General features: G+C 49.6%; 3 protein-coding genes across 4 annotated transcripts; 1 reads left to right on the top strand and 2 right to left on the bottom strand.

The window, feature by feature from the left end:
* The first annotated feature begins 237 nt into the window (after positions 1 to 237).
* On the top strand, positions 238 to 4,279 carry LOC122376370 (histone-lysine N-methyltransferase, H3 lysine-36 specific-like). 2 transcript variants are annotated; one of them, XM_043356199.1, is made up of 5 exons: positions 238 to 626; positions 856 to 969; positions 1,291 to 2,314; positions 2,711 to 2,801; positions 3,745 to 4,279. In XM_043356199.1, the coding sequence occupies exons 1-5, from the start codon at positions 557 to 559 to the stop codon at positions 3,769 to 3,771; spliced, it is 1,326 nt and encodes a 441-aa protein (XP_043212134.1). In that variant the 5' UTR covers positions 238 to 556; the 3' UTR covers positions 3,772 to 4,279. The 2 variants fall into 2 exon arrangements, with proteins under 2 accessions (XP_043212134.1, XP_043212132.1); XM_043356197.1 differs by having other exon boundaries at positions 254 to 626; positions 2,705 to 2,801.
* A 3,676-nt stretch (positions 4,280 to 7,955) lies between these two features.
* Positions 7,956 to 17,619, bottom strand: LOC122376371 (ubiquitin-conjugating enzyme E2-17 kDa-like). The gene is made up of 6 exons (XM_043356200.1): positions 17,258 to 17,619; positions 16,688 to 16,751; positions 16,185 to 16,294; positions 14,602 to 14,707; positions 11,667 to 11,770; positions 7,956 to 9,619 (listed from the first exon to the last, which is right to left on the bottom strand). The coding sequence occupies exons 1-6, from the start codon at positions 17,279 to 17,281 to the stop codon at positions 9,584 to 9,586; spliced, it is 444 nt and encodes a 147-aa protein (XP_043212135.1). The 5' UTR covers positions 17,282 to 17,619; the 3' UTR covers positions 7,956 to 9,583.
* Positions 17,620 to 19,368: 1,749 nt separating this feature from the next.
* On the bottom strand, positions 19,369 to 23,424 carry LOC122376372 (the record flags this gene model as incomplete). The annotated part of the gene is made up of 4 exons (XM_043356201.1): positions 19,369 to 20,661; positions 20,981 to 21,085; positions 22,760 to 22,864; positions 23,193 to 23,424. Coding segments are annotated over 3 exons (441 nt in total), but the record flags the coding sequence as incomplete, so codon positions are not given.
* Positions 23,425 to 23,670: the final 246 nt, after the last annotated feature.

Here is a 23,670-nt window from a genome sequence, read left to right as displayed (position 1 = left end):
CGATCAGAAAAAAGATGAACACGTTTTTTACAGCTTCCCTGAGCCCGCCCGTCTGATCCACTCCCCCTCCCTCCCCCTTTCCGTCCCACACAGCTCCCGTCCCGTCTGAATCCCGACCCATCCGCAGCCCCCGGTATTCGTCCGGTGCTACCCCGCCGACACCGACCGTGTCTCACCTGCGCCACAATCGCCGCTCTCTGCGGACGCTATCAGCCGCTCCGATAGCGTGGTCATATCGTCCCCGGTGTACGCCGAGATAGGCGTCAGGGCGGTAAAGGCACGGCGAGAAGTTATACCGCGCTGTGTTGAACAGTTGGGAGGGCACCTTATAGGTGGTACGTGTAGAAACTCTGCGCAGAGAAAGCTATAACTCAAAGGGGAGTTGTTTGAAAAAATGCGTATGTGGTGAGCTTAGCTGGGGATCACTCTTCATAAAGACAGGAGTTCTATTGGGGACGATAGAGTAAGGTGAAGTGACGGGGGTAAAATAAGTGTGAAGTGAGAAGTGCGAGTGTGAAGTTGCAAGTGTGAAGCTGTGCTGTACCGACCGGTTGTCATGGAAACCCGGAGACGCTGCTCGATGAGCGGAATTCTGCTCCTGACCTGTCTGATCCTGGGACTTTTCGGTGAGTGAGTACGACCGATGAATAAATGGACACGAAACGATCCGTTACATTACTACTCAGAACAGTGCATCATCATTTCTTCTTTCACTTTCTGGTACCGGTTTAGCGGCCAACGGGCCAGACAGCCAACGTCGGCCGTTTGCTCCAGTGACCGTTTGCGTGGCTGGCTGTCCTGTCATAAAAAAGAACTGTCTCTCGATAGTGACGATGGACATGTTCTGACTCACAGGCACACTGAGTCATGGAGCAGTCATCGAGAGTCGCCACAGTAGCACCAATGACGTCACTGATGACGTCAGCGGAGTTCACAGACACAGCATCGACAGCGGGAGCGACGTCAAAGGTTCGTTTTAGAAGATCGTGCCAACTTCGTATTTTGATTTTGCTAACTTCGCTCGAAAACGCAAGGAGGATCAAATTCCTGTTAAACGTCTAGCGTTAAAAAAACGTTTGAGATGCATCACGAAATGGGATGTGAAAGCTTGCTCAGCTAATGCTTAAATGATAATCAGGCCTCAATGTTTGGAACCGAATTCACAGACAGTTATTTAAATTATTTATGAATAAATTAATGACTTATCAAATGGACTATTTTAAAACAACCAGTAGCTCAGGCAAAACAGACCAATCACATCACCCTTTCCCGATGTTCGCTCTCCCGCAGCGGGCGAGCAGTCGCCCTCGGCCAGCCACTGGAGGACCCTGACCACACGCCTCAGCGCCGTCCTACACATGATGAGGCTCAAACAGCGCTCCCCGCCGGCAGCACCCGAGCCAGGCCGCTCCCGACGCTCCTACGAGGATTCACTCGCGCTGGAGCAGTCGATCGAGGACGACATACAAACCGTGGAGCGGGAGCACGGTTCGGGGACGAAGGCCGCCCAGCAGCGCGTCATCGAGGGCCAGATCGCGCGCGCCGAGCAGGCTGCCGGAGTGCCCACCGACGCCGACAAAATGGCGCTAGAGCAGGCTATCGAGAGGGATATTCACGAGGTTGAAGAGATGGGCACGCCCGAGTATAAGCGCAGGCAGAAGGAGGCGATCGAGCGAATTGCTGTTGAGGCGGACGCCGCCGCTCATCGGGCGGTGGACCAGAGAAAGTTCGAACAGCATCGCGAGATTCAGCGAGAGATTGCCGAATTCGAGCGGAAGGCGGGCGTCCCGAGCGACGAAGCGAAGCTGGCGTTGGAAACAGCGATTGAGCAGGATATCAAAGCGATGGAGGCGCATGAACGGGAGAGGCAGGCGGCCATTCAGAAAACGATCAGCGATGATATCAACGCGATGCGCTATCCGAACTGGAAGCCAGCTCCCCGGCCCACGACCGGCACGGCAGCCTCCAGCTCCTCCGAGGAATCCAAGGAGGCCGGCGACACCTCCCCCAAAGCCTCCAGCGCCGAAGACGACGACGACGACTGGGTGTACGACGACGCCTTCGGGGCCGACTCATCTCTGGTATCTCCGCTGGACGAGAACGGCAGCGACGACGACATCCTCTCCCCCAACCGGGTCCCCCTCTCACCAGCCAAGGCCTCCCCGCCCGAGACGGGAGGTCAGGGTCAGGTCAGGGAGGCGCCGGTGCAGGCGGCCCACTCGACCTGGCAGGTGACGCTCATGACGGTCATCATGTGCTCCATCGTCGGCTTGGTACTGCTACTCGTCGTCGGCGCCTGGTACCGCGACCTCAGGTGGGTTAATTGGGATCACGTGGGCAGGTCACGGGGTCAGGACATGATGTGACGCCAATGGTTATTACGAAGCCAGTGGTCATATCAGGAGGTCAGGTCACCTGGCGATGGCATCACTGGTTGGGTAAACAATGTCAGTGATAACACCACAAGAGTGCCAGGCCGGTCACGTCACGTGGTGAAGGCTGGAAGTAATAAGTAACATAGCGGTCACGCATGACGGTTAGCAGAGTCGAGAAATCGGCAAACGGGGAAGTGCATTGCCATTCAGGGGCACGGGGACGTGTATGACCAAATTGATTCGGGAGAGAAGATCACTACCGTCGCAAGATAGACCTCATATGTAAGACGCTCTCAAAGTGGTCGTCTACTGAGCTCGTTTTTGCCCAGTTTCAGATCGTTCCGGCCGGGGAAACCGCAGCACCTTCTGCTGGAGGAGGATGAACAGGGGGTGTACCACAGCACCACCCAGCCCGAGCCACGACAGGTAATACACCTACAGGGGGTGTAACACATCAACGACAGGTAATACACCTACAGGGGGTGTACCACAGCACCACCCAGCCCCAGCCACGACAGGTAAAACACCTACAGGGGGTGTAACACAGCACCACCCAGCCCGAGCCGCGACAGGTAACACACCTACAGGGGGTGTACCACAGCACCACACATCCCGAGCCACGACAGGTTATACACCTACAGGGGTGTACCACAGCACCACCCAGCACGAGCCGCGACAGGTAATACACCTACAGGGGGTGTACCACAGCACCACCCAGCCCGAGCCACGACAGGTAAAACACCTACAGGGGGTGTACCACAGCACCACACATCCCGAGCCACGACAGGTAATACACCTACAGGGGTGTACCACAGCACCACCCAGCACGAGCCGCGACAGGTAATACACCTACAGGGGGTGTACCACAGCACCACCCAGCCCGAGCCACGACAGGTAAAACACCCACAGGGGGTGTACCACAGCAACGATAGGTAACAATACACCTACAGGGGGTATACCACAGCACCACCTAGCCCGAGCCACGACAGGTAATACACCTACAGGGGGTGTACCACAGCAACGACAGGTAATACACCTACAGGGGGTGTAGTACAGCACCACACAGCCCGAGCCACGACAGGTAACACCACACAGAAACACATTGCCGACAGAATATTTTCGTCTGGACGTCAGGTTCGTTTCCTGACAGAGAAAATTTAGTGGTAGTTGCTGGAACAGTCAAACGTTTGCATATTAAAAACTTGCATGACTTAATTTGTTAAAAAAGCACTCAAGCACTGTTTGCAAGCAGATTTACGGTGAAAGTCGTGAGAACTGTTGCCACTCAGCCTCTGTGTTACGTAGGATCTTCGTTAGTGTACCAATCCCCGGCAACTAATAATTAACCTCCTTGCCCCTTCTTTCACAGGTGGGCGCCTACTCTCCGCTGACGTGATCTACATATTCCATTTCCCTACAATGGAGCGGAGCAGCCCCTGAAAGCTATGCGCACAACTCGACAGCCCCATGGACCCAACACAAGGTGGACGACCTGTGACGTCACAGTTTACTGCGGTGATGTACAACGCCGCGTCACAATGTGTACCTAGTACTGCAGTGACTTCGTGCGCCTGACACCAGTTGGTCATGAGAGCACGGCCTCGGTGTGACGAGGAACGAATGCACCTGTGACAGTTTCGTTACTACGGCTGAAATGCGGTACATCCTAACTGAAAGTGAAGCGACGGTATTGAGAGTCGGCGGTTGAACCGTCGATATAAGCGAGCATATGACTTTGACAGATGAGATTTTTTCGTGGTAGGCTATTGCAACAATGTGTTGCTTGACGTGTCAATCATATTTGCACATATCTGTGCAAATACGACTGACACGAATTTTGATACGAATTTCGTTTTTTTTTTTGTTGATTTGCGCCGTGCAAGAATAAACTGGTTATGTGCAAATTCAGTGGCGGCGGAATAGGGGGTGCAGGGGGTGCAGCTGCACCCCCATCGAAAAACATGGGGGTGCAAACATATCTTTTTGCACCCCCAAAATCCGTACAAGGGGCCCGTCGCACCATCCAATATATTTTCTCTTGAAAACCAGTGATCGGGAAACGAACACTGATATCCGGGATGTCCAATTATGGTTAGGAGCGCCCCATGCTAGTCTTTGGGGCCCCCACACCGGCTAGAAGTGTCCCAAGCCGCATTTGGTGCTCCATGCGGCATCTGAGGGCCCCAATGACGGCCTCAGAGGGCCCTTTTATGACGATCTCTGAGGGCTCCCACGACGACCTGTCCCTTGGGGCCCTACAACGGCCACTAAGGGCCCTTATGACGACCGCTGAGGGTCCCACAGAGACTCCAGGGCCCCAAGGAGACTCCAGGGGCCACGCTGGCCTCTGAGGGCCCCTATGACGGCCTCTGAGGGCCCTTACGATGATCTCTGAGGGCTCTCACGGCGACCTCTGTCCCCTGGGGCTCTATAACGACCACTAAGGGCCCTCATGACGACCGCTGAGGGTCCCACAGGACTCCAGGGGCCCGCTGGCCTCTGAGGGCCTCTACGACGGTCTCTAAGGCCCTCGTGACGGTCCTAGACCCAACTCAAGTCCGAGGGCCCATTTGGCTTCAGACGGCCCAGCGACGGCCTCTGAGGGCCCCAACACAACCAGGCTGCTGGCATCTGAGGGCCCTGCAACGGTCCATTGATGACCCTAACGATGGCCTCTAGCGGTCTTACCAAGGCCTCTGAGAGCCCTGCAAAGGTATCTGAGGGCCCATGAAGACCCTCACTATGGCCAAGGACCCTCATGACGACCTCTGATGATCCTCTCGAAGGCTTCTAAGGGCCCTCACAACAACTTCTGAGGACCCCAGGACGGTCCCTGAGGGGCTGAGGGCCCTGACGACGACCTCTGTGGGCCCTCACGATGGTCTTTAAGACCCAACGCAAGCTCCAAAGGCCCACGCTGGCGTCTGAGGGCCCCACGGCGGCCTCTGAGGGCCTCGATGCAGGCAGGCTCCAGGGGCCATGCTGACCTCTGACTTCTGAGAGCCCTCTTGACGGCTTCTAGGGCCTAACGAAGGCTTCAAGGGCCAACGCTGGCCTCTGAAGAACCATACGACGGCCTCGGAGGGTCTCAACTCAACGCAGACAGGTGCCAGGTGACATGCTAGCCTCTGAGGGCCCCGCAGAGTTCAGATTCAGAGGACCCAACGACCTTTGTGGTCACCATGTCGGCTTGTTGAGGCACTTTATCTGCTCTTGGTGCCCCGTCGCCGGCCTCTGAGAGTCTCAATGTCGGAACTTATGGGGCCATGGGCCCTACACCGGCTTTTATGGCCCCTACATCGACTCTTGGGACTCGTGACCCGTGAAATGTGGGTCTACTCGGCTTCTAAGAATCCCCATGCTGGTTCTAGTAGCCGCCAGCCGAATATTTGGGCTCACACGCGAGCTCCTGGGACCCCGTGCATACTCCAGGGGTCTACCTGCCTCTAAGACCCCACGCATACTTTTGAGGCTCAAACGCTTGCCCCTGAAGGCCCCACTGAGACCCATTTCCTCTATTCAGTTCTCCATACCGGCTCTTTAGGCTAAGCATCGGCTCATGTGGCCTCCATCCCGGCTTTGGAGGGCCTCCATACAGTTTTTTGGGGTCCGATGCCGGTTTCTGTGAGAGCCCTCAAAAGACTTTCGAGCCTATACTGTCTTCTGAAACCTTTCAGCAACCGACACCGACCGACCCTGATCGGAGGGCTCATTCAGTCTGGGGAGTCATGTAGGTCTCTGGAGGAGTCTCTATGTGGTCGGTTTCCAAGGGGCTTCTAAACACGGTCAATTCTTGGAACGGTCTCGTAGGGCCCTCAATGGTCCACTGCGGATCCAGAAAAGTGGTTTGAGACGCTGCGGGTGGTGGCTAGACTAAAAGATTAGCCGATGAAAACTAGCTGCATTTGCTTCTTTATGCTTTCATTATTTGAGATAGGTAGGTACACTGCAATTTCAAACCTTTTGCAGAACTTGTGTGTATGTGGATAGTTTTCCAAAATCTTCGTTTTTTATAAATCAATAATAACCACTCAAAAAAAAAAAAAAAAAATGAAGGGGGGGGGGCCCAAACTTCCAGAGGGGCCCTTCGAGAAAACTTTGCACCCCCATCCAAAATTACCTTCCGCCGCCACTGTGCAAATTATACCTAAACAAATGTCAGCTTTGCTGTTCTAGTTCGCTCATTTCGATGCCTACATCCTTCTAACTTTCGGTGCATATCATCATTGGCGTAGAGAGTTCACATAGGTATGGAAATTTCCATCTATCCAGCCTAAACAAGTGGTCCCCGCACGGTCTCACCCTCAACAAAATAAGTATGGCAACGATTCGAATGGCATCTTCATCGGGTGGAATAGTGTCTAAAAAAACATCTATCATTGACTAGAAGTTGATCTCCCGGCATACGACTGCACCACGATCAACGCTTGCTCAGCAACGTATGCCATCTTCGCAAATGCTCTTAGACTGACCAGCTTGGCTGCAGTAACACCCGTGTTGTGACAGGACTGTCAACAGTTTCCATCATAACAGTCGCATTGAATCACAATTTATCCCACCCGGCGTTCTCCAAATGAGATTCAAGTGGATTTAGAGCATTCCGCTTTTGCTTCCAAGCAATGGACGTCGGTAGAACTTTGCCAGCGTCGCCACAACTAGCTTTGCCAGGCCCTGAATCACGCAGTGTTATCGTTCCGACTCCTGAAACCCAACAGTGACCGATATTGCAGCGGGCGATACACTATCGGAGCTAACAGGCTGTGTGTGCACGTATCGCAAGGCATGCGACAAAACTGCTAACCATACGCTAGGCAAACTTTGTAAGTCAGCTGAATCACTGCTGTTTTTACACAACAGATGCGGAGCAAGAGCTGGAGTAGAAGTGTGCAAACAAGAAATAGCTTAACTAACCAAACAGCGGTGTCAAAAGCATTTATCTTTCTAGTTGAGGTTTATTTGCCATTGGGTCTACAGTGCAGGGGTATTTCTATCTCGCACTCCTCTGAGATGCAAAGATAAGAATTTGTTATCTCTGCATCTCTCTGAGATGCAAAGATAAGGTCTCGGACTCTCGAGGGTTCATATCCAAAAATCAAGAGTTCAACTGATGATGGGTCAATAACCGAACGGCATTTTTAATGGCTGTTTCTATATGAAACTTATGAAATAAAAACAAACTACTCTAAATCTTTGTTACATAGATGAATACACTTAAATATAATGTTTAATTAATTAAGAATAAACCTCAACATAGAAAGATATAGGATTCCTCATGGCTCACTCGTGGAAGATCGGATATCTTTTCCTCGCGTGTTACAGAAAAACCTCGCTCCTGCGTCGCTCGGTTTTTCAGTAACCCGCTTGGAAAAGATATCCTTATCTTCCACTCGGAGCCATGAAGAATCCTCTATCAGAAACATTCTAACGGAGTCAGTAAAAAATCAGCCCACAGCCGTGGTAACGGAACAGACAGCTAAAATAGCGCCAAAGGACGACTGAAGCCAAAAATAAACCAAAACCGACGTGAAATCGCTATTCATTTCCATTCACTAGCCCGCATATCCCCCGCACAAAGAGAGGTCATGTACTGTGTACGGAATACGCTTTATTTAAATTGTCCGGCGCAACAGATAGGTATCCAGTGATCGGCTCGCCCGTTAGTTCTGCAGGCGCTCCCATTTCGCGCGCATTTTATTCAAATCACGCGCCAAAACATGGCGCCGACTGGTGGAGCGCGCGCGGCGCCGGTCGCCATGACAACGCCGTGTTTTCTTCAACGGCGCCTCCCGCTCCGGAGATACAATCTGTGATCATCCAGCGGGGTTTTTCACACAGCAGACAGTAATCGAAACAACAAACGACCGAAACCGAGGGGCGACACACTCACGCGCGCGGGACAGCACAGCGCTCAGGACTGAGGCGACCGAAAGCACCACTCAAGAGTTAATAGTTCCTAACTCTTGGCCGACGGCGGAGGCGGAGGCGGCGGCGCTACCACACACTGTACAAAATGACGGCCGCCACTGCGGGCGCCGGCCGGTTGACTTTAGGGAGGGGGATGTTTGAGGACAATAGAGAGCCGCCTGGAGTGAGAACACTCTCGAGTCCGTCACTGGCGGGCGGCGGTTCGTCAGCACAGTTGACGCTGAGCGTAGAAGAGACATGTGTTCAGTAGAAGACGACCTGGGAGGATGGGGAGACGAACGAGGCAGAGGAAAGGACCAGACGGAGAGGGGGAGGAGGAGGAGATGGTCGGTGAGGATGGGAGGGAGTGAGACAGCGCGAGCACCCAGCCGCCTTCGCGAGCCTCCGACGCGCATTAAAAGAAGTTGTTTGCGTGGTCGCGCGCGGCCGCCGCTGGTGGCGCCGCCACGCGGCCGGGACGCGAACCATCTGACCGGCCGGAACCCTTCGCCCCGAGGACAGATAGGACAGAGAAAACGGCGAGGGGAGAGAAAAAGGAGAGAGAATGGCAGATAAATCACTAGATCCTAGATATTAAGGTTTAGATTAAACATAAATACAACCTAAGATACGAACAACCACGGTGAATAACTGGATGAGATATCTCTAAGCTGGCGAGCGGCAGAGACCAAGACAGAACTTTTACATAGCGCACATATTCCTTCTGATTATTCAAACTCTAGCACACTGTGAGACGGGACCCCTTCCAAACAAATACACACGGAGAAATTGGACACTTCCGGACACTTCGGTGATTGCTATCGAAACCCGAGATGCGTCCCACGAATCATCCTGGTCCTTCAGAACCTGACCTAGTGCCTGAATTCCATACAGGAGGTTCTCTGATCATCACTTTCCTTCAAGACGAAACGAGAGCCCCTGTGACGTACAGGTGTTTGTGGGGTGCTGCTCTATACCAGATATACCGATGGATTCAAGAGCCGTCTTGCTGAGCTAGCATTAGAGGTGTGCGCGACAGAATGGCACGTGCCTACGACAGATCACCACCAGCTAACTCCATGTTCAGGTGCGAGCCAGGGAAACATGACGACATAAAATTGAATAAACACGAGATACAATACCAACTTCACCCAAACGAAACCAAAAAGAGACGGGAAGAGGTGGGGATAGGCGGCAAACAGACAAGAGTGTGCTACTGGAGAGGCCAGAGGAGGGGTGTTTCAGAGGGGCGCCCGGGCTCCGGGCCGTGCAGTCAGATCGGCGCGGCTACAGCTAGTCTTCTATCACATCGCGTACTTGCGCGTCCACTCGCGGGCAACCTGCAGACAGTCAGAGAGTCAGAGTCAGAGTCAGAGTCAGAGTAGAGTCCAGAGCTAGCTACAGAGGTGCAAGTCAGGGGAGCGACGAGTTTCAGAGAGTGAACTAAGATATCGGGAATCAGATACAAAGCAGTCCAGTAAGAAAAAAACGGGAGTTACAGCACAGTTTCTAGTTCCAACGTCAGGAGAGTCTGAAACTTTAAAGGGACCCTCCCACCTTCAAAAAAGTTAATGAATTGGCATAAAAGTGATGTCCCTTGGTTCAGAAAGAGCGGAAACGAATATCTACCAAATTTCACCGAAAAAATATTCACTGGTTTTCAAGATATTAGGCTTTTACTTTTATTTACTTTTTGGGATCTCCCCTGTTACTAGCGACTTTATTTGGAAGCAATAATTTGGCAGCCTTAAAATGCGGCAGACGTTGCGCGCAAAGCAGCGTATACCACCACGTGTTAACGATGGTTTTAGTCTAAGATTTAAAAATAGTTAGATCTCCGCTGACGTCACAAATTCTAAGGGGGCATTCCAATGCATTAGCCCCTTAGAATCCGAAAACTGCAAGTTTGAAATTCCATATCTTCGAATTAAAGCATTTTTCGATGTTGTGAGTGCCCAAACCGGTATTTGCAGGCCATGGCCACCAATTTGGCTATCCCAACTCAAAACTAATGTTAAGGTGGGAGGGTCCCTTTAACTATGTAGGGCACGGAGTCACAGCAGAGTCTGTGAGGCAAACAGAAGAGTGGGAGTCAGAGTGACAGAACAAAAGCAAGAACTGAGGAGTCAGGAGTGATAATTGGAGTAGGAAATTACATGCAGGAGGCATAAGAGATGAGAATATATGTCGACAGTAGTTAAAAACGTCCTGACAAAGAATACAGAAAGGTTAGGAAGATACTTGTTTGTGTCTTTAACTATTTTAGGAACAAAGTTCAGCCCATGAATGAATTCCGTATTGAGCTAAGGAGCAAATGGCTGTTAAGGAAATGATTCTCTAGTCTCTGAAAAATACCTACCATTGCCTAAGAACGATTAGAGTAGTAGTTAGTAGTAGTTAGACCCAGAGAACGATCAAACTGCCGCAATACCCACGAACTGCGGATCAGAATCCACCTATAGAGCAGCTAGCGATTTCCAACGCACCGACTCATCGAGAGATTACAGGCGGAGTACAGATAGCGGCCTGAGTCACCGGGGCGGACTCTGAACTGCCGACCCTTATCAGCCGCTCCGGGAGAGTACGAGACACACGCGGAGACCAGAACTGGGGTCGGACGGTGGTCAGGTGTTTAAGGCGATACATGAGTTGGAATGTGGATGCAACGGCAATCCGTGTGGCTGAACAAACTGGCTTGGAACATGATACAAATTTGTTTGCTTTGAGATAAAAACTAAACATAAAATGGAGCAGACTGGAATGGAATAGGTGGAATACCAACTGGAATTCTGAACAACAAAAATCCCCTGAAAGGACACAACATCGTGGAACTGAACATATATGAACATTACACATGCCCTGGGAAACGAGGAATGCCATTTACCCAAGGAAACCAACAGCGAAGCCCATGTCAAAAAGCAATGGACAAGAAAGCAGGAACTAAGGTTTATCATCAAACGACGGACGTTAAGAACAGGCTATGGCGCAAAAAAGCGCACCGAATATACATATCGCGTAACGCCGGAAACAGAATGCGCTATTGAGATACGCGTCACTTCCCATACAGCGAACAAAGAAGGTGATTCACCAGTATCATGAGTCAGAGACTACGTGTTTGTGTTTTGCGGGCACAGTACACAGCCTACCCGATAGAAGTGATACCGATACGCAAATAAACATACACAAAAAGCTATGGTGCACGTAAAACAGATATGTTTAAAACTAAGTTCAAATAATACCCTCGTGTATCTTAACCCCAGAAGGAAAATGTTTCTGAAAAGTCAAATGAGCGTAAAAGCAACGGTGATTATTGTAAATGCATTTAAACACCGCAACTAAAAAGTATTCCAGTGGGATTCGAACCCGGGCCGTGGGCGGCCGACTCACCTCGTTATACTTGTCCCGGTCGGTTTTATAGACGCGCGCGATCTCCGGTACGAGAGGATCGTCCGGGTTTGGGTCACACAGCAGCGAACAAATGGACAGCAACACTGAAACGAACAGATTAAAACAGGGTCAGTCACAAACAGAGTGGCATGGGGAGGATAAGTAACAGACGGATGACGTCATAATCGATAGGTGACGTCTAATTACGATACAGATGGATCATACAAAAACAGCCGAAGTCATAGCAGGATGCTGATGTCGCAATAGACAGATGGCGTTACAATTGATTGAAGTCATACCTATGTGAAAAAGGCGAGGGGATAGTTCGCGTATGTGAATCGTAAAGGTAACACTCGTCAGAAAATGAAGGTCAAGTTGAAATGACTTATCATGCAAGTCGGCAAGGTGTCGCAGTCGAACCGATTTTACGTTTTCCGGCACGATTAAAGGCAGCAAGCAGCTGTTGACTGGCTTAAAATCGTTAGGTACTCATGTAACTTTGTGTAATACGCGGTACGCCAGATAATTTGCTGGATGAAGACGCATAATACTACACGGAAACAGCCCTTTACTGTCGGCGCACAGCAATGTCCCAAAATTTGTCGATTTGGGTGGGAAACGACATCCAAATGAAATTTATTTCCCACTCTCACCACCATTTTTTAAGAACAATTTTCCACTCCCAACCAAGAAAACCTAGATTTTTTACCTATAGAAAGAGCAGTTGTGTGGATGCCCGGTTTAGCATCAAGCATCCTACACCTTAGAATAAAATGCACGTTTTTTGTCATTTTTCACTCTTTTTGGATCTAATCGAATCAGCAGTTTTTCACTCTCTCCCCTCTTTTTGGTGGACAATTTTCCCCTCTGACACCCAAGACAAAACTCAATTTTGGGACACTGGCGCACAGCGCACGAGCTATGTCGGTCAAGAGTCGCACATTGTTCACTTTTCCAGCATCGGTATTGCTACATAATGTAATCGATCACAAGCCAAATGCTATCCATAGTGAGATTGAATCAATAATTGAGAAACTATAGAAGACCTTGCTCTTTCCGCTCGTAGGAACCGTGGCGAGGACAGTGTAGCACAATTTACACACCATATTTTACAACAATGTCAGTAATGTAACACTGTTCAGAACAGCCATACTGTTACGTCAAATGTAGATTTTAGTCAATCCCTCATTAAAACACAGAAATCGGACTCTTCAGACTATTAACCATAAAGAATACGGGTAATTATATGGGGGTATAGAAAATCAAGATACGGCGAATATTGTGTCAGTCGGTGCTCGACGAAACTATGTAGACAAAGAAAGACAATGCCGTGGCAAGAGAGAGATCAGCCGGAAATTACGAAACGCCAGTGCATCAAACAATAACGGAACACGGCGACCCTAACGGTAGCTACCTAGGTAAGGATGTCGGGATGCATGAAAAGCGGCCTTCAGGGTAAGAATAAATAGAGGCAAGGAAGTGTCAACAGAACGGAAATTTAGAGCAATAATAGCCTGTACTATCGGATACACAAAATCTGACATAGCATATATCTCCTAGACTCCTAGACCAACTAATTATCCAAGTACGTGGTAGACGCCAGTTTAGGATCGAAGTGACACTAATTATTTACCAGACACCAATCGAACTACGTCACAAAATCGCAAAAAAATAAATTAACGGAATTCTGCCCGCAATGGCAAATCACGGTACGCAGATAGTCTTAAGCGCATTTCCACGCTCTCTAGTGAGGGTCGATCTTCCACTCAGAGAGTCGGCTGACGGCGCCCCTACACAGACTGTATACTCAGCTGTCCAAAATGGGCGCGCTGTTGAACTAAGATAGCCAGGTAATGCGCCCCATCATGGTGTGTTTGAGACCCAGAAAAGCTGCGATGGATGGTGTAGCCCAAGACAACGTGAGGTACTATGCGGGACAAAGCAAGGACAAAGTATCAAGCGTGCGGACATACCCCCGCTACTGAAAAATTATCAACTTACAGAGACGACACAATGGCTAGAATTTAGATAAAAAAGATATAGGAAATTTCAAAAAGCTGGTTTGGAGTCAACGTTGTATGAGACATAAGCCACAACATATGCCACTTACATAAAGATCAGGCAACGTGACTTTCATGGGATAATGAGCGAACTTTTGGAATTAACGAACTACAAACAGATTCCAAAGGAGTAAATAGACGCTGATGATAGCCTTACGTGGGATAACCTCAGCCACAGTACTACAAATTACCGAAATCTCGCATGACTTCCGTAATCTGGGTAAATAAAAAAGGTAACCAGCTTGTACGGAGTTTTATGGGTGATAAATGTAGGTCAGCGACGCACCACCAGCCTGTGAGACTTGACCGCATTTTGTGGCACGCAAAACATCTCGAGATGAACGTCAAAAACGATCACATTATCGAGCGTTGTTTATAAACAACAGCGATGGCCGGCGAACATTTCCGAGATCCCGGGGGATTCCTGGAATTCCCAGCACGTGGCGCTGTCGGTTCGATCCATTTTCACGGAAACCTGTTTGGGCATGTTCGTGAACCAATACCCTGAACCAAGCAAGGAGTTTTGAATATCACCGGCACGAATACATTGTTTTGATAACATTTTTAAAAGCATATGAAGAAGCAGGCATTCAATAAGTTAGACGACTTTACAGCAACAAATCCAAGAAAGTGAACATTTTTTCATGCTTGCATAACCATCAAACATGACATCAAACAATTCATACCTTTCCCCAAATACCTCTAAAGGACTATGGTAGGTCATCTCTAAAAATGGTTGTATCAGTGGAACTGGACTCTCACTTGTTGAAATGGTGATTATGGTTGTAACCCTTGCAAATGGTAAATATGGTTCTTACCTTTGGAAATGGTGATACCGGTTCCTTACCTTTGGAAATGGTGATTGCGGTTCTTACCTTTGGAAATGGTGAGGGCGGGCGACCACTGCGAGCGCAGAATGTCCAAACATATGCTACCGTTGCTGTTTATGTTAGGGTGGTAAATTCGAGTGGTAAAAGCCACCTGAAATCAGAGATACGACATCAGACACAGGGATACGTCATCATGCTAAGGCAGTAAATTCGCGTGGTGAAGCTACATGAAACTAGAGACATTCGGTGACACTTTTTCAAACTTGTTCAAGTTTGTCTATCAAACCGCGTCCTCCGGCGGGTTTTAACACCCCCTGCGGTTTCCCGCAAATATATAAAAAAACGGTCACCTCATCATAAATCTTTTTCCTTAACATGTTGTGAAAAATTCTGACCTAGGTCACTCAAGGTCAGGCCACAGGTCATGTCAAGTGAACTCACCTCCTAAAAAGTTTCAATGTCTGACATAGCTACAGAGTGACCGATCACTTTGAAACTTTCAGCGATTGATAAGAGCAACAGTATGTACAAAACGTATATCCCGTAATTTTTATATCGGTCACCAAAGGTCAGGTCAATTTTGCGACCTCCCCATTAGGTATAAGTCAATGGGAGAAAATTGAAATGCGCCTCTTTTGGACGAACGCAATTCCTAACACTCTCAAACACTGAATTACGACTAACTATGACACACTGAACATGTAAAGAGCACCCATGACCCCTGTTTATGCTCCTGAGAGTGAGGTCATATCAGGTCACAAGAACTACTTAAATTTTTCACAAATAACTTTTGATAGAGGCATGCTAAAGCGATGAAAACGCCCTAGATGTGTTTAGCTCGACGATACGGATCGACTGGTATGCAACATGATCCTTTCCGGTCAGGTCATAATGCGTTTTGACAAGAGGAACACGATGCCGGTAAAAGTAAGCTCGTGCAAGGTTTTAACCATACGTTATTGCAGAAAAATGTTTTCGCAAAAATTGTCTGCTTGGTAGTTTTTGCCCCCTGCAGGCAAAACTGTTGACCTGAAGTCAAATCTCATAGAATTACTCAGAAAGAGTGTTAATAGGGCTATCAAATGCGCTTTTCCGGGGTGTTGTAGGCTGTAGCTCTATTGTTTTCTAGGTATGCGCTGGTTTGTTTTCGGTCTAAAATTCGGCGAGCTGTGGCCTTCCATGACCTCTGGTGACCTGACCTTTGACCTGACCAAAAACTGACAGAAGTAATTTTGTCATTATTTTCGGCGCTCTTTCGAACGCCGCCTTCCTGTATCGCTATGTGGCCCAGGATCCGAGTTAGAAGGGGGAGAAGAAATCAATTATGATTTTCCAGCAGAGCGTGGAAATCAAAGAGCCCCTGCGGGGCGTGGGTTAACGACAGGTACTCAGTCAATGTTTTCCATCGGTATGCTGCCAGCCTATTTCGACTTTCTTAAATCTTCCCAATGGAAATATTGATCAAGTGAGTGTGGTGAACACAAATATCTATACACTTAAAAGCCTATACACTTGACAAGGTGAACAAAGCAAGCAACAAAATGATCTCATTGACCACAAGATCGGATCATTACACACAAGATACCATTCGGAGTGACCAATGAAGGAATAATATGTGACATTCTCACCTTTGGAGGTTTGAAGGGATAATCTGTGGGAAAGTGTATGGTGAGGAAGAAGACGCCTCCCTGGTACGGACTGTCGGGCGGGCCCATAATTGTCGCCTGCCAGTGAAACACTGAAACAAACAGAACAGACAATGACAGTATGTCAGGACTGTCGCGCAGGCCCATAACTGTCACCTGCCAGTGAAACAATGAAACAGATAGAACAGACAATGTAGCCAACAAACACTAACCAGGTAGATATGCAGCAGACAAAAAAAAATCATGTTCTATATGCCTAAATAGCCAACTGAAGTAGTGGTAAGATCAGCCCAACAAATTGATTTGACTCGTAGCATGATATTGGCACTTTTCACCGGACCGGCTATATCAAGATTAAATAGCATCCCATGCAGAATGAACCCATGTACGAGTTCTTAGCAAAAATGGGCAGTTACAGATGCAAATCAGATAGGCAATGATCATGAAGTATATTCCATGTTGCCACCAGTGCCCGTTTTACTCACAATCGTCTCCTACAGGCCCTGCAGAGCATTGTGCTGGCGGATCACGACCGAGGTCTTGTAGCTCCTGTGAACACGTGCCAGAGAGTCATTACAATGGGGGAAATCTTCAGTATTCAGTTTACTCCTCGGCTTGTTTCAGGGAGGACTGATGGCAGGATAGGCATGTAATGCTGACAAGCAAAATAATTCTTATCACAAATTCATGATAGCACTTAATTAGGCAGACTCCACTGACTGAAATTCAGATTCAACATGTGGTAAGACGTTATCTAAGATTAGGGACTCCAGGGAGGATTTGAAAAGAGCAAAAGCAGGCAACTATTGCATTGTTGCGTAATCCTTCGCATGTGTAGTTCAGCGACACATTCATGACCATTCTAACGAAAACTGTTGAAAAACCCATGTGCATATGCAGGAGACTAGGAAAATATGTTGATTATTAGAACCTGCTTGGTCCTTAGCAGCATTATTGTTATTGTAGCAAAACAGTTCAAGTTGCCTTTTAATCTGGGTCAAGTTTTGGCATTCATTTCGCAATCACCGTTGAACCGCACCGACACCTCCTCGTACCTTATTAATTCTTTTCAAAGACATACTAAATGTGAGTGTCTCCTCTCAGCCCCGATGATGACAGAAGGCTTAAACCTAGGAAATATCCCGTAATCCCCGCCCGCACGCCTTCGCAACCGGAATACAATGCGCAAAGATGGCTGATCGGGGAAAGAGAAGGGAGTATCACATTCTACCTTACAAACCACGATTTATTTGTGTTTGGTGCAGGAATGAGCTATTAAATGTTATTTTTCTTTTTTATTTGATCGTTGCCCTTCATTTTGAGAGACAGAAGATACTTTATTTAGGTAAATTTCAAGCCATTTTCACTAAAATGTTGGTGAAGGCAACCAACTACAAAAACATAATGTTTATGTACTGTACATTTAAAATACCTGTAAATACTCAACAAAGGCTTCAAAAAGCAAGAAATAAACAGAAAAGCGTGCAAAAATGAGACAGTTTGATGGGGGGACGACTCTAAAAGTGGTGAAAAAATAAAAGCTTGCAAATTCATCAGATTGACATCTCTGGTCTGCGATCAGCTGATCGGCAAGGGCAGATTGATGAGCCACTGTTGACTGTTCTCCTCACTAAGAATAAGCTCAAGCAACATTTTCTTTTCAAGGCTCGGAGAACAGCAACAGAAACAACATTATGGCTAAATACTCATCACTCTCCGATATAACTACGCCGTAGCTATACCTATACCTAACGGTTTGTTGTTAGGTACCTACATTTCGCAGTTTGAGGCTAGGAATCGGACAAATGTTCCGGGTTTGGATTTCGCACTCCGCAGTAAATAATGATCCTAGTGCCACACAGCAACAACATTTATAAACTTCAGTATGAATGCAATGACAGAGGCGCTTTGATTCAGTTACCATACAAGACTGATGTTTACTGTCATCTGGTGGTTAATTTTTGTAACTAGAGCTATGAAATGCTGCCTGTAGAGGCGCTAGTGTTTCCAGACGGTTGGTCGCCGAGTCAGGCGGGTCGATCATCTCTGTTCAGCTAGTCAGTAGCCGGAATTCTTATTTCTTATCGCTGAAAAGCGCACGTAAGACCTAAATTTTTCTTCAACACAAACACGCTCAAACACCATATTAAAGTAAACATGGCTCACTGAACCGGAAATGGGCACCCGTGAACCCGATCGTTATGTCCCCTGAGGTCATCTCAGGTCACGAATGATATTTAACAGTTTTTTTTACGCTAAAACTTCTAATAGACGCATGCTAGAGCGATGAGAACGCATTAGATGTATTCGGCTTGACGACAAGGATTGACTGATATGCAGCATTACCTTTTCTAGTCAGATCATGACCTTGACCTGTGGTTAAATTTCGACGTGTCCTTTCAAGGTCAACTATAGTTCATCCGACGCGTCTGACCGAGGGGAGACCGAGACGATGCTGGCAAAATAATGTCGTGGCTCTCTTGAGACTGTGTTTTCGTGTTTCGTCCTTCGCCAGTTATCCCCCATGGGTGAGAGAGGTTCATTAACAGCGATGGCGGATTTATTATAAAATGACGGGGGCCGGTCACTTCGTCGGCCGGCGGCGGCGGCGGTCGCGGACCAAGAGACGGGAGCTACAGGTAGCAGCTCATAATACGCCCGCTAGGTTTCGGTGACTCCGACCCCTCAGACTCCGACTCCGGGCAGAACTGTCGACTCCGACCGACTCAAACTCCGATTCCGACTCTGCTTTCGATTCCGATTCCTACTCTGCGGTGCAATCCTGCTAGTTAGTCCATCCTATCAAAAACACCTTGCCAATTCGAATCGTCTGTTTATTCGTCGCATCACCTAGCTCATAAATACACGCATGCACGCATCACGCGTGCATATACACGCACGCGCACACGCACAAATCCTGGAAGACACACTATGTAACACCGACGTACGCGAGCTGACCCCTTCGTGACGTCACTCTGACGTCGCAGAGATGCAGAATGTCGTTGTGTGCTCTGGCCAGGGCAGCCTGCATCCCATAGCAAACAGCTGATTCGTCAATAGTTCTCCTATATACACTCGAGCGCGTCTCCATTGCACGGTAACGTAAAAATCAGAATAAATAAAACCACGCGCGCTGCAGATGACTTGCGCAAATAAAAACAACGCAGAGTGAACTATAACAGATAACGCAGGAAAAATCATGGATGTGAGGAAAAAGAAAAAAAAAAACGAAATCCATACATACACAGAGAGACATATCAAAACATGAGACTACAACAGGATGAGCTATAAAAACAACATGCAAGTCACCATAGCTATGCAAATATTGAACTATTTTCTCAGACCGATCCAGAACCTAGCACGGGTTTAGATCCAAAACAGCGCATAGATCCACTATAACCGCAGTGAACACCAGGTCAGCCTGTTCTGTCTCGAACACAAAGTGAACACGAAACAGATGTGCCACGCTAAAAGCGGGCTTAAAAAACATGAGAATAGAGGTCGCAACCTATTTCGTTATCCCCTAGTGAGCATAAAAGCAGCATAGAGTGACGATGTGAGCGGATTTAAGTCGGTGAGCCGGGCACGGGCGGTGACGTCGTGTGGGTCCGCGGTGCTACGAAACAACGGTGATCGTGGGTGAAAATCGTTTGAAAAAAGCGACAGCGACAGCGATCATACATATCTCTAGCACTGAAACCATGTCTGTTTTGAGCCATCACCGTCTTCAGGCCATGTCAGGACCGTCAGGGAAACATCCGACAGCCCCTGGTAACAAACTATCAGCTGTGGTAACGATCAGACAAAACTCTCATCAGCGCACAACTAAAACAGCACTAGCAGTATCGTATCGTAGAGGTCACCAACAGATGGCGCCAGCGGCGGGCGGCCCCGCCGACTCGCCAGCCGCCACCCGGGGCAGTGACCTTGACATCAACAAATGACCTTGACGACGCACCAATCAGATTCACGCTCGGACGAGGCGTGGACGCTGACGTCACAAGCGTCCCCAGTGATTGCCGTTGCTGCCACCAGTTTTTAAACGCTCAAGCTCGGACGCACTCATCCACACGTCTATGTACATTTCTACGAAGCAGGTATCTATGTACAGTACGCGTTGTCAGATCGTCAATTTAAATATCTTTGGTGTACAGCATTTTCGGGCTCATATAAACCGCCCGGCGCCGCTCAGAGCCTTGCTTTCTTCTGAGATCGGCGGATAACCGCCTTGAGCCGGCTGTGTCCGGATGAAACCAGCCATAACCGGATTCAACCGGCTGTGATTGTAGGCCCTGTGCATTTTGAGCGCCGCCGCAGGTTTGCGTAGCCGCAGCTTGCTAGAGTTTGCGCTGGGGTTTGGGAGCGCCACCTATGAGCGGCCCCGAGCACTGCTGGTTGAGCCGGTCACCGCCAGGGGCTGGCTGACGGCGACAGCTGCTCAGGACCGAGCCCCGAGGAGCTGAAACAAAAGAAAAAACGTCATAGAGATGAGATGACACGTTTACACCATCAAGTCTGAAGTCGAGATGTTGCTCAAATTCAGTCGCTACTTTTCAGCGTCAGGAGGCTTCTAGGAAAAAGCCTGGGCAACAAAAACGTCGGCCAATTTAAAGGGAACGATAGAGCAGTGGTGGTTGGGACACTATGTACGTATTGGCCCCACTAAAAGCTTTCCATGTAGGTATGGTATTCCAAACACCACTTGGAATATCTTGCGGTATGTAATTAGGCTCAAACCACTGCAGCCATATGACTACAAAAAACAAGCGTGTACTTACATCATTTACTGAGCAGTCCGCCGGCCGACGATGAGTAGTTGTAGCCGGCGTACCCGGCGTACTGCGGGTACGGGTAGCTGCTGTAGTCGGGCATCTGAACGGAGCCTGGCAACGGAACAAACAAAATGGCGTCACACGGTGGCAACGGAACAAACAAAATGGCGTCAGACGGGAGACGGCTACTGATAGAAGCGGGCTATTCAAAGGCTTTTTTATTTTTATTTAATCTTAAAAAAGGGGGAAGTTTCTAGGGTAGGTGGTTTTACTGAAGGCCAGTCGTGAATAATTGACCAGTCGTGGCCGAATTGTCGTTAAACGGTCCATTGTCCACAAACATGGTCCACTGTGCCTCATTGAACGCTCAATGGCCTCTGACCAACAGCTCGTAATTCGGGGCAATATTACATCAATTTCTGAGGGAAAACAAGGAGTATTCTCGAGCGTTCCCCGAAAAATACAGCAGCAAGCTACGAGCGTCTACGTCAGAGTAAACTCTACAGAATACCTTGAAATGGGTAATCCCAGCCGTTCTCACTCTCCATGCATTTCAGTCGTGCAGTGCTGTGCTCTTACCTGGATGCGGCTCATATTTGGCCCGCTCGTGCGACATGAGCCGCTCGTCATAGAGCCGAACGTCGGGGGAGAGGGCAGGGGAGAGCTGCGCCAGCGTTTTGGGCTGCTCGGGCGCCCCGGGCGCCCCGTGGGCGCCGTGGACGCCACTGTGGGCGCCCAGGTCGCCGTACGGACTGCGCAGTCGGCAGTCGTACTGGGCCATCCCGCAGTCATTGTGCAGCTGACCGCCGCACAGATCCGGGAAGGTCTGCGGACTGGGACTGGGGCGCAGCTCCTGGTGGTGGGTGGGGAAGGTCTGCGGACTGAGGACTGACGACTGAGGACTGAGGACGGATGTGGGAGGACTGAGCACGGACGTGTGAGGACTCAGAGCCGGAGGACGCTCGTCGGCCGGGGACAGGGAGTACGGGGAGTCTCCGAAGCTCAGCTGGACCGGCTGGTACCCTCCCAGGTATGACACGGGTGGTGGGGGCGGTGGCGGCTGCGACTGCAGCTGACTCTGGGCGGGGGCGGGGGCGGGGGCGGCCGAGATGGGCTGCAGGACAGTCAGGCTCTCGTGGGACGACGTGCCGGGGGATTTCTGCGGCGTGACCGGCGGCTGGGGCTCCCCGGAGACGGGCGGCGTCAGAGCGCCCACCGGCGGCGACAGCACCGCGCCGCTGACGTCCAAAGGCGTCAGCGGCGAGTAGCTGTACGTGCTGCCACCTGTCGGCGTGCCGGAGAAACGGTGCTTCAGTGCGTGGCCGCCAGGGACCGGTGAGGGGCGTGCGACAGTGCTACCAGAGCTAAAACCGTGCGACGGCGGCGGCCGGTGCGGGCCGTTGGCAAAACGGGCGGTGGGTGCAAATGCGACTGACTCGAGCGCTACAGGGTGAAATACGCTACACTGCGGGTACACACCATGCACTAGCTATCGAAAATCAACTCGAAACAAGCCGAGCCGCAGTGCAACTCTGGCTGCCACGCACGATTCATTTTTTCAGCAAACGATCCAGATTTTCAGGTATTCACCTAACAGCAAAAGCATGCACTTTTTCTGAAATTTATAAGCAACAACCGTGCGAGGCAGCCAGGCAAGGTGCGGTGCGAGCGTGCGTCACTGGCGACATCTAGTGAGTGGCTCCGTCCCTAACTACAGGTGCGCCACCTATAGTCGATCGGTGCGCCACCTATAGCCGATCGGTGCGCCATCTATCGGTGACCCACCTTGCTGGTATTGCCCGGAGGCGTCGAGGAGCGGCGCTGTGGCGCCCGGGGAGGACTTGCTGTCCATGGAGATGGGCGCCAGAGGCGTGAGGCCGGCAGAGGTGCCTGACGGAGGTCGAAGAGGAACGTCAGTTTAAATAAGAACGTGAGTTGACGGCGAACACATCTATCACCCGAGCCCTTGGTACGATTCGACATCAATTTGTGGAGACCTCACGAAAACTTGACCGAAGGTATTTTAGGCACATTTGGACAGTTACCTGAAATGAGGATATGCTAATTTCGAAACAGAAGAACATGCCAAAATTGTCAATGTCTACGTAAGCTGACTGCAAAAATCTAAAATTCTGACACAAAGAATTAAATTAGTATCTCGGCAATACTACCCGAGCCGCTAACCACTCTCAGCCGCTCTCTCACAGCCCCCACTCACCGAGTGACGCGGTCAGACTCTGCGAGTAGACAGACGGCTGCTGCTGACCCAGACCGATACTGTCGTACAGCGCCTCGGACTGCGAGCTCACTGCCGAGCTGAAGGCGGCCTGGTCCACGCCGCCGGCGCCGAAGCTGTAGCCGGTGCCGGCCGCACCGGCCGCAGAGAGCTCGGGGAGGAGGTTGGCCGCCTTTCCGGCCTCGTCCTTCAGCCACTGCTTCGACCAGGGCAACTGCGGACGGGAGGGGGGAGGAGGTTAGTGGCGAGATATTCGGTGGTTGGAACAGGACTATGAAGAGAAGTCGGTGGAACTAGTTATGCTCTAAGCTGTTGACTCTAAAGAAAGATCGCACTGCATCATTCCGGCAAAGGCTGGTGTTTTAAAAAGTATTGTCGTATATTACAATAACAATTTTCATGTTTACTGACACGTATTTTAAAGGATATCGTAAAAATGCGCTAATATTATGAGACTTAT

Source organism: Amphibalanus amphitrite, unplaced genomic scaffold (genome assembly GCF_019059575.1).
Source record: "Amphibalanus amphitrite isolate SeventyFive unplaced genomic scaffold, NRLGWU_Aamphi_draft 002117F_arrow, whole genome shotgun sequence".
NCBI lineage: Eukaryota > Metazoa > Arthropoda > Thecostraca > Balanomorpha > Balanidae > Amphibalanus > Amphibalanus amphitrite.
Note: the sequence above shows the minus strand (reverse complement) of the source record. Positions and strands in the feature narration are given on the sequence as shown.

Excerpts from the sequence above, each read along its gene's own strand:
- LOC122376370 (XM_043356197.1), top strand. The coding sequence starts at position 557 with ATGGAAACCCGGAGACGCTGCTCGATGAGCGGAATTCTGCTCCTGACC. Across the intron at positions 970-1,290 it reads CAGCGGGAGCGACGTCAAAG|CGGGCGAGCAGTCGCCCTCG; the intron begins GTTCGTTTTAGA and ends GCTCTCCCGCAG. Across the intron at positions 2,802-3,744 it reads CCCAGCCCGAGCCACGACAG|GTGGGCGCCTACTCTCCGCT; the intron begins GTAATACACCTA and ends CTTCTTTCACAG.
- LOC122376371 (XM_043356200.1), bottom strand. The coding sequence starts at position 17,281 with ATGTCTTTGAAAAGAATTAATAAG. Across the intron at positions 16,295-16,687 it reads AGGGCCTGTAGGAGACGATT|TGTTTCACTGGCAGGCGACA; the intron begins GTGAGTAAAACG and ends TGTTTGTTTCAG. Across the intron at positions 9,620-11,666 it reads ACCGGGACAAGTATAACGAG|GTTGCCCGCGAGTGGACGCG; the intron begins GTGAGTCGGCCG and ends GACTGTCTGCAG.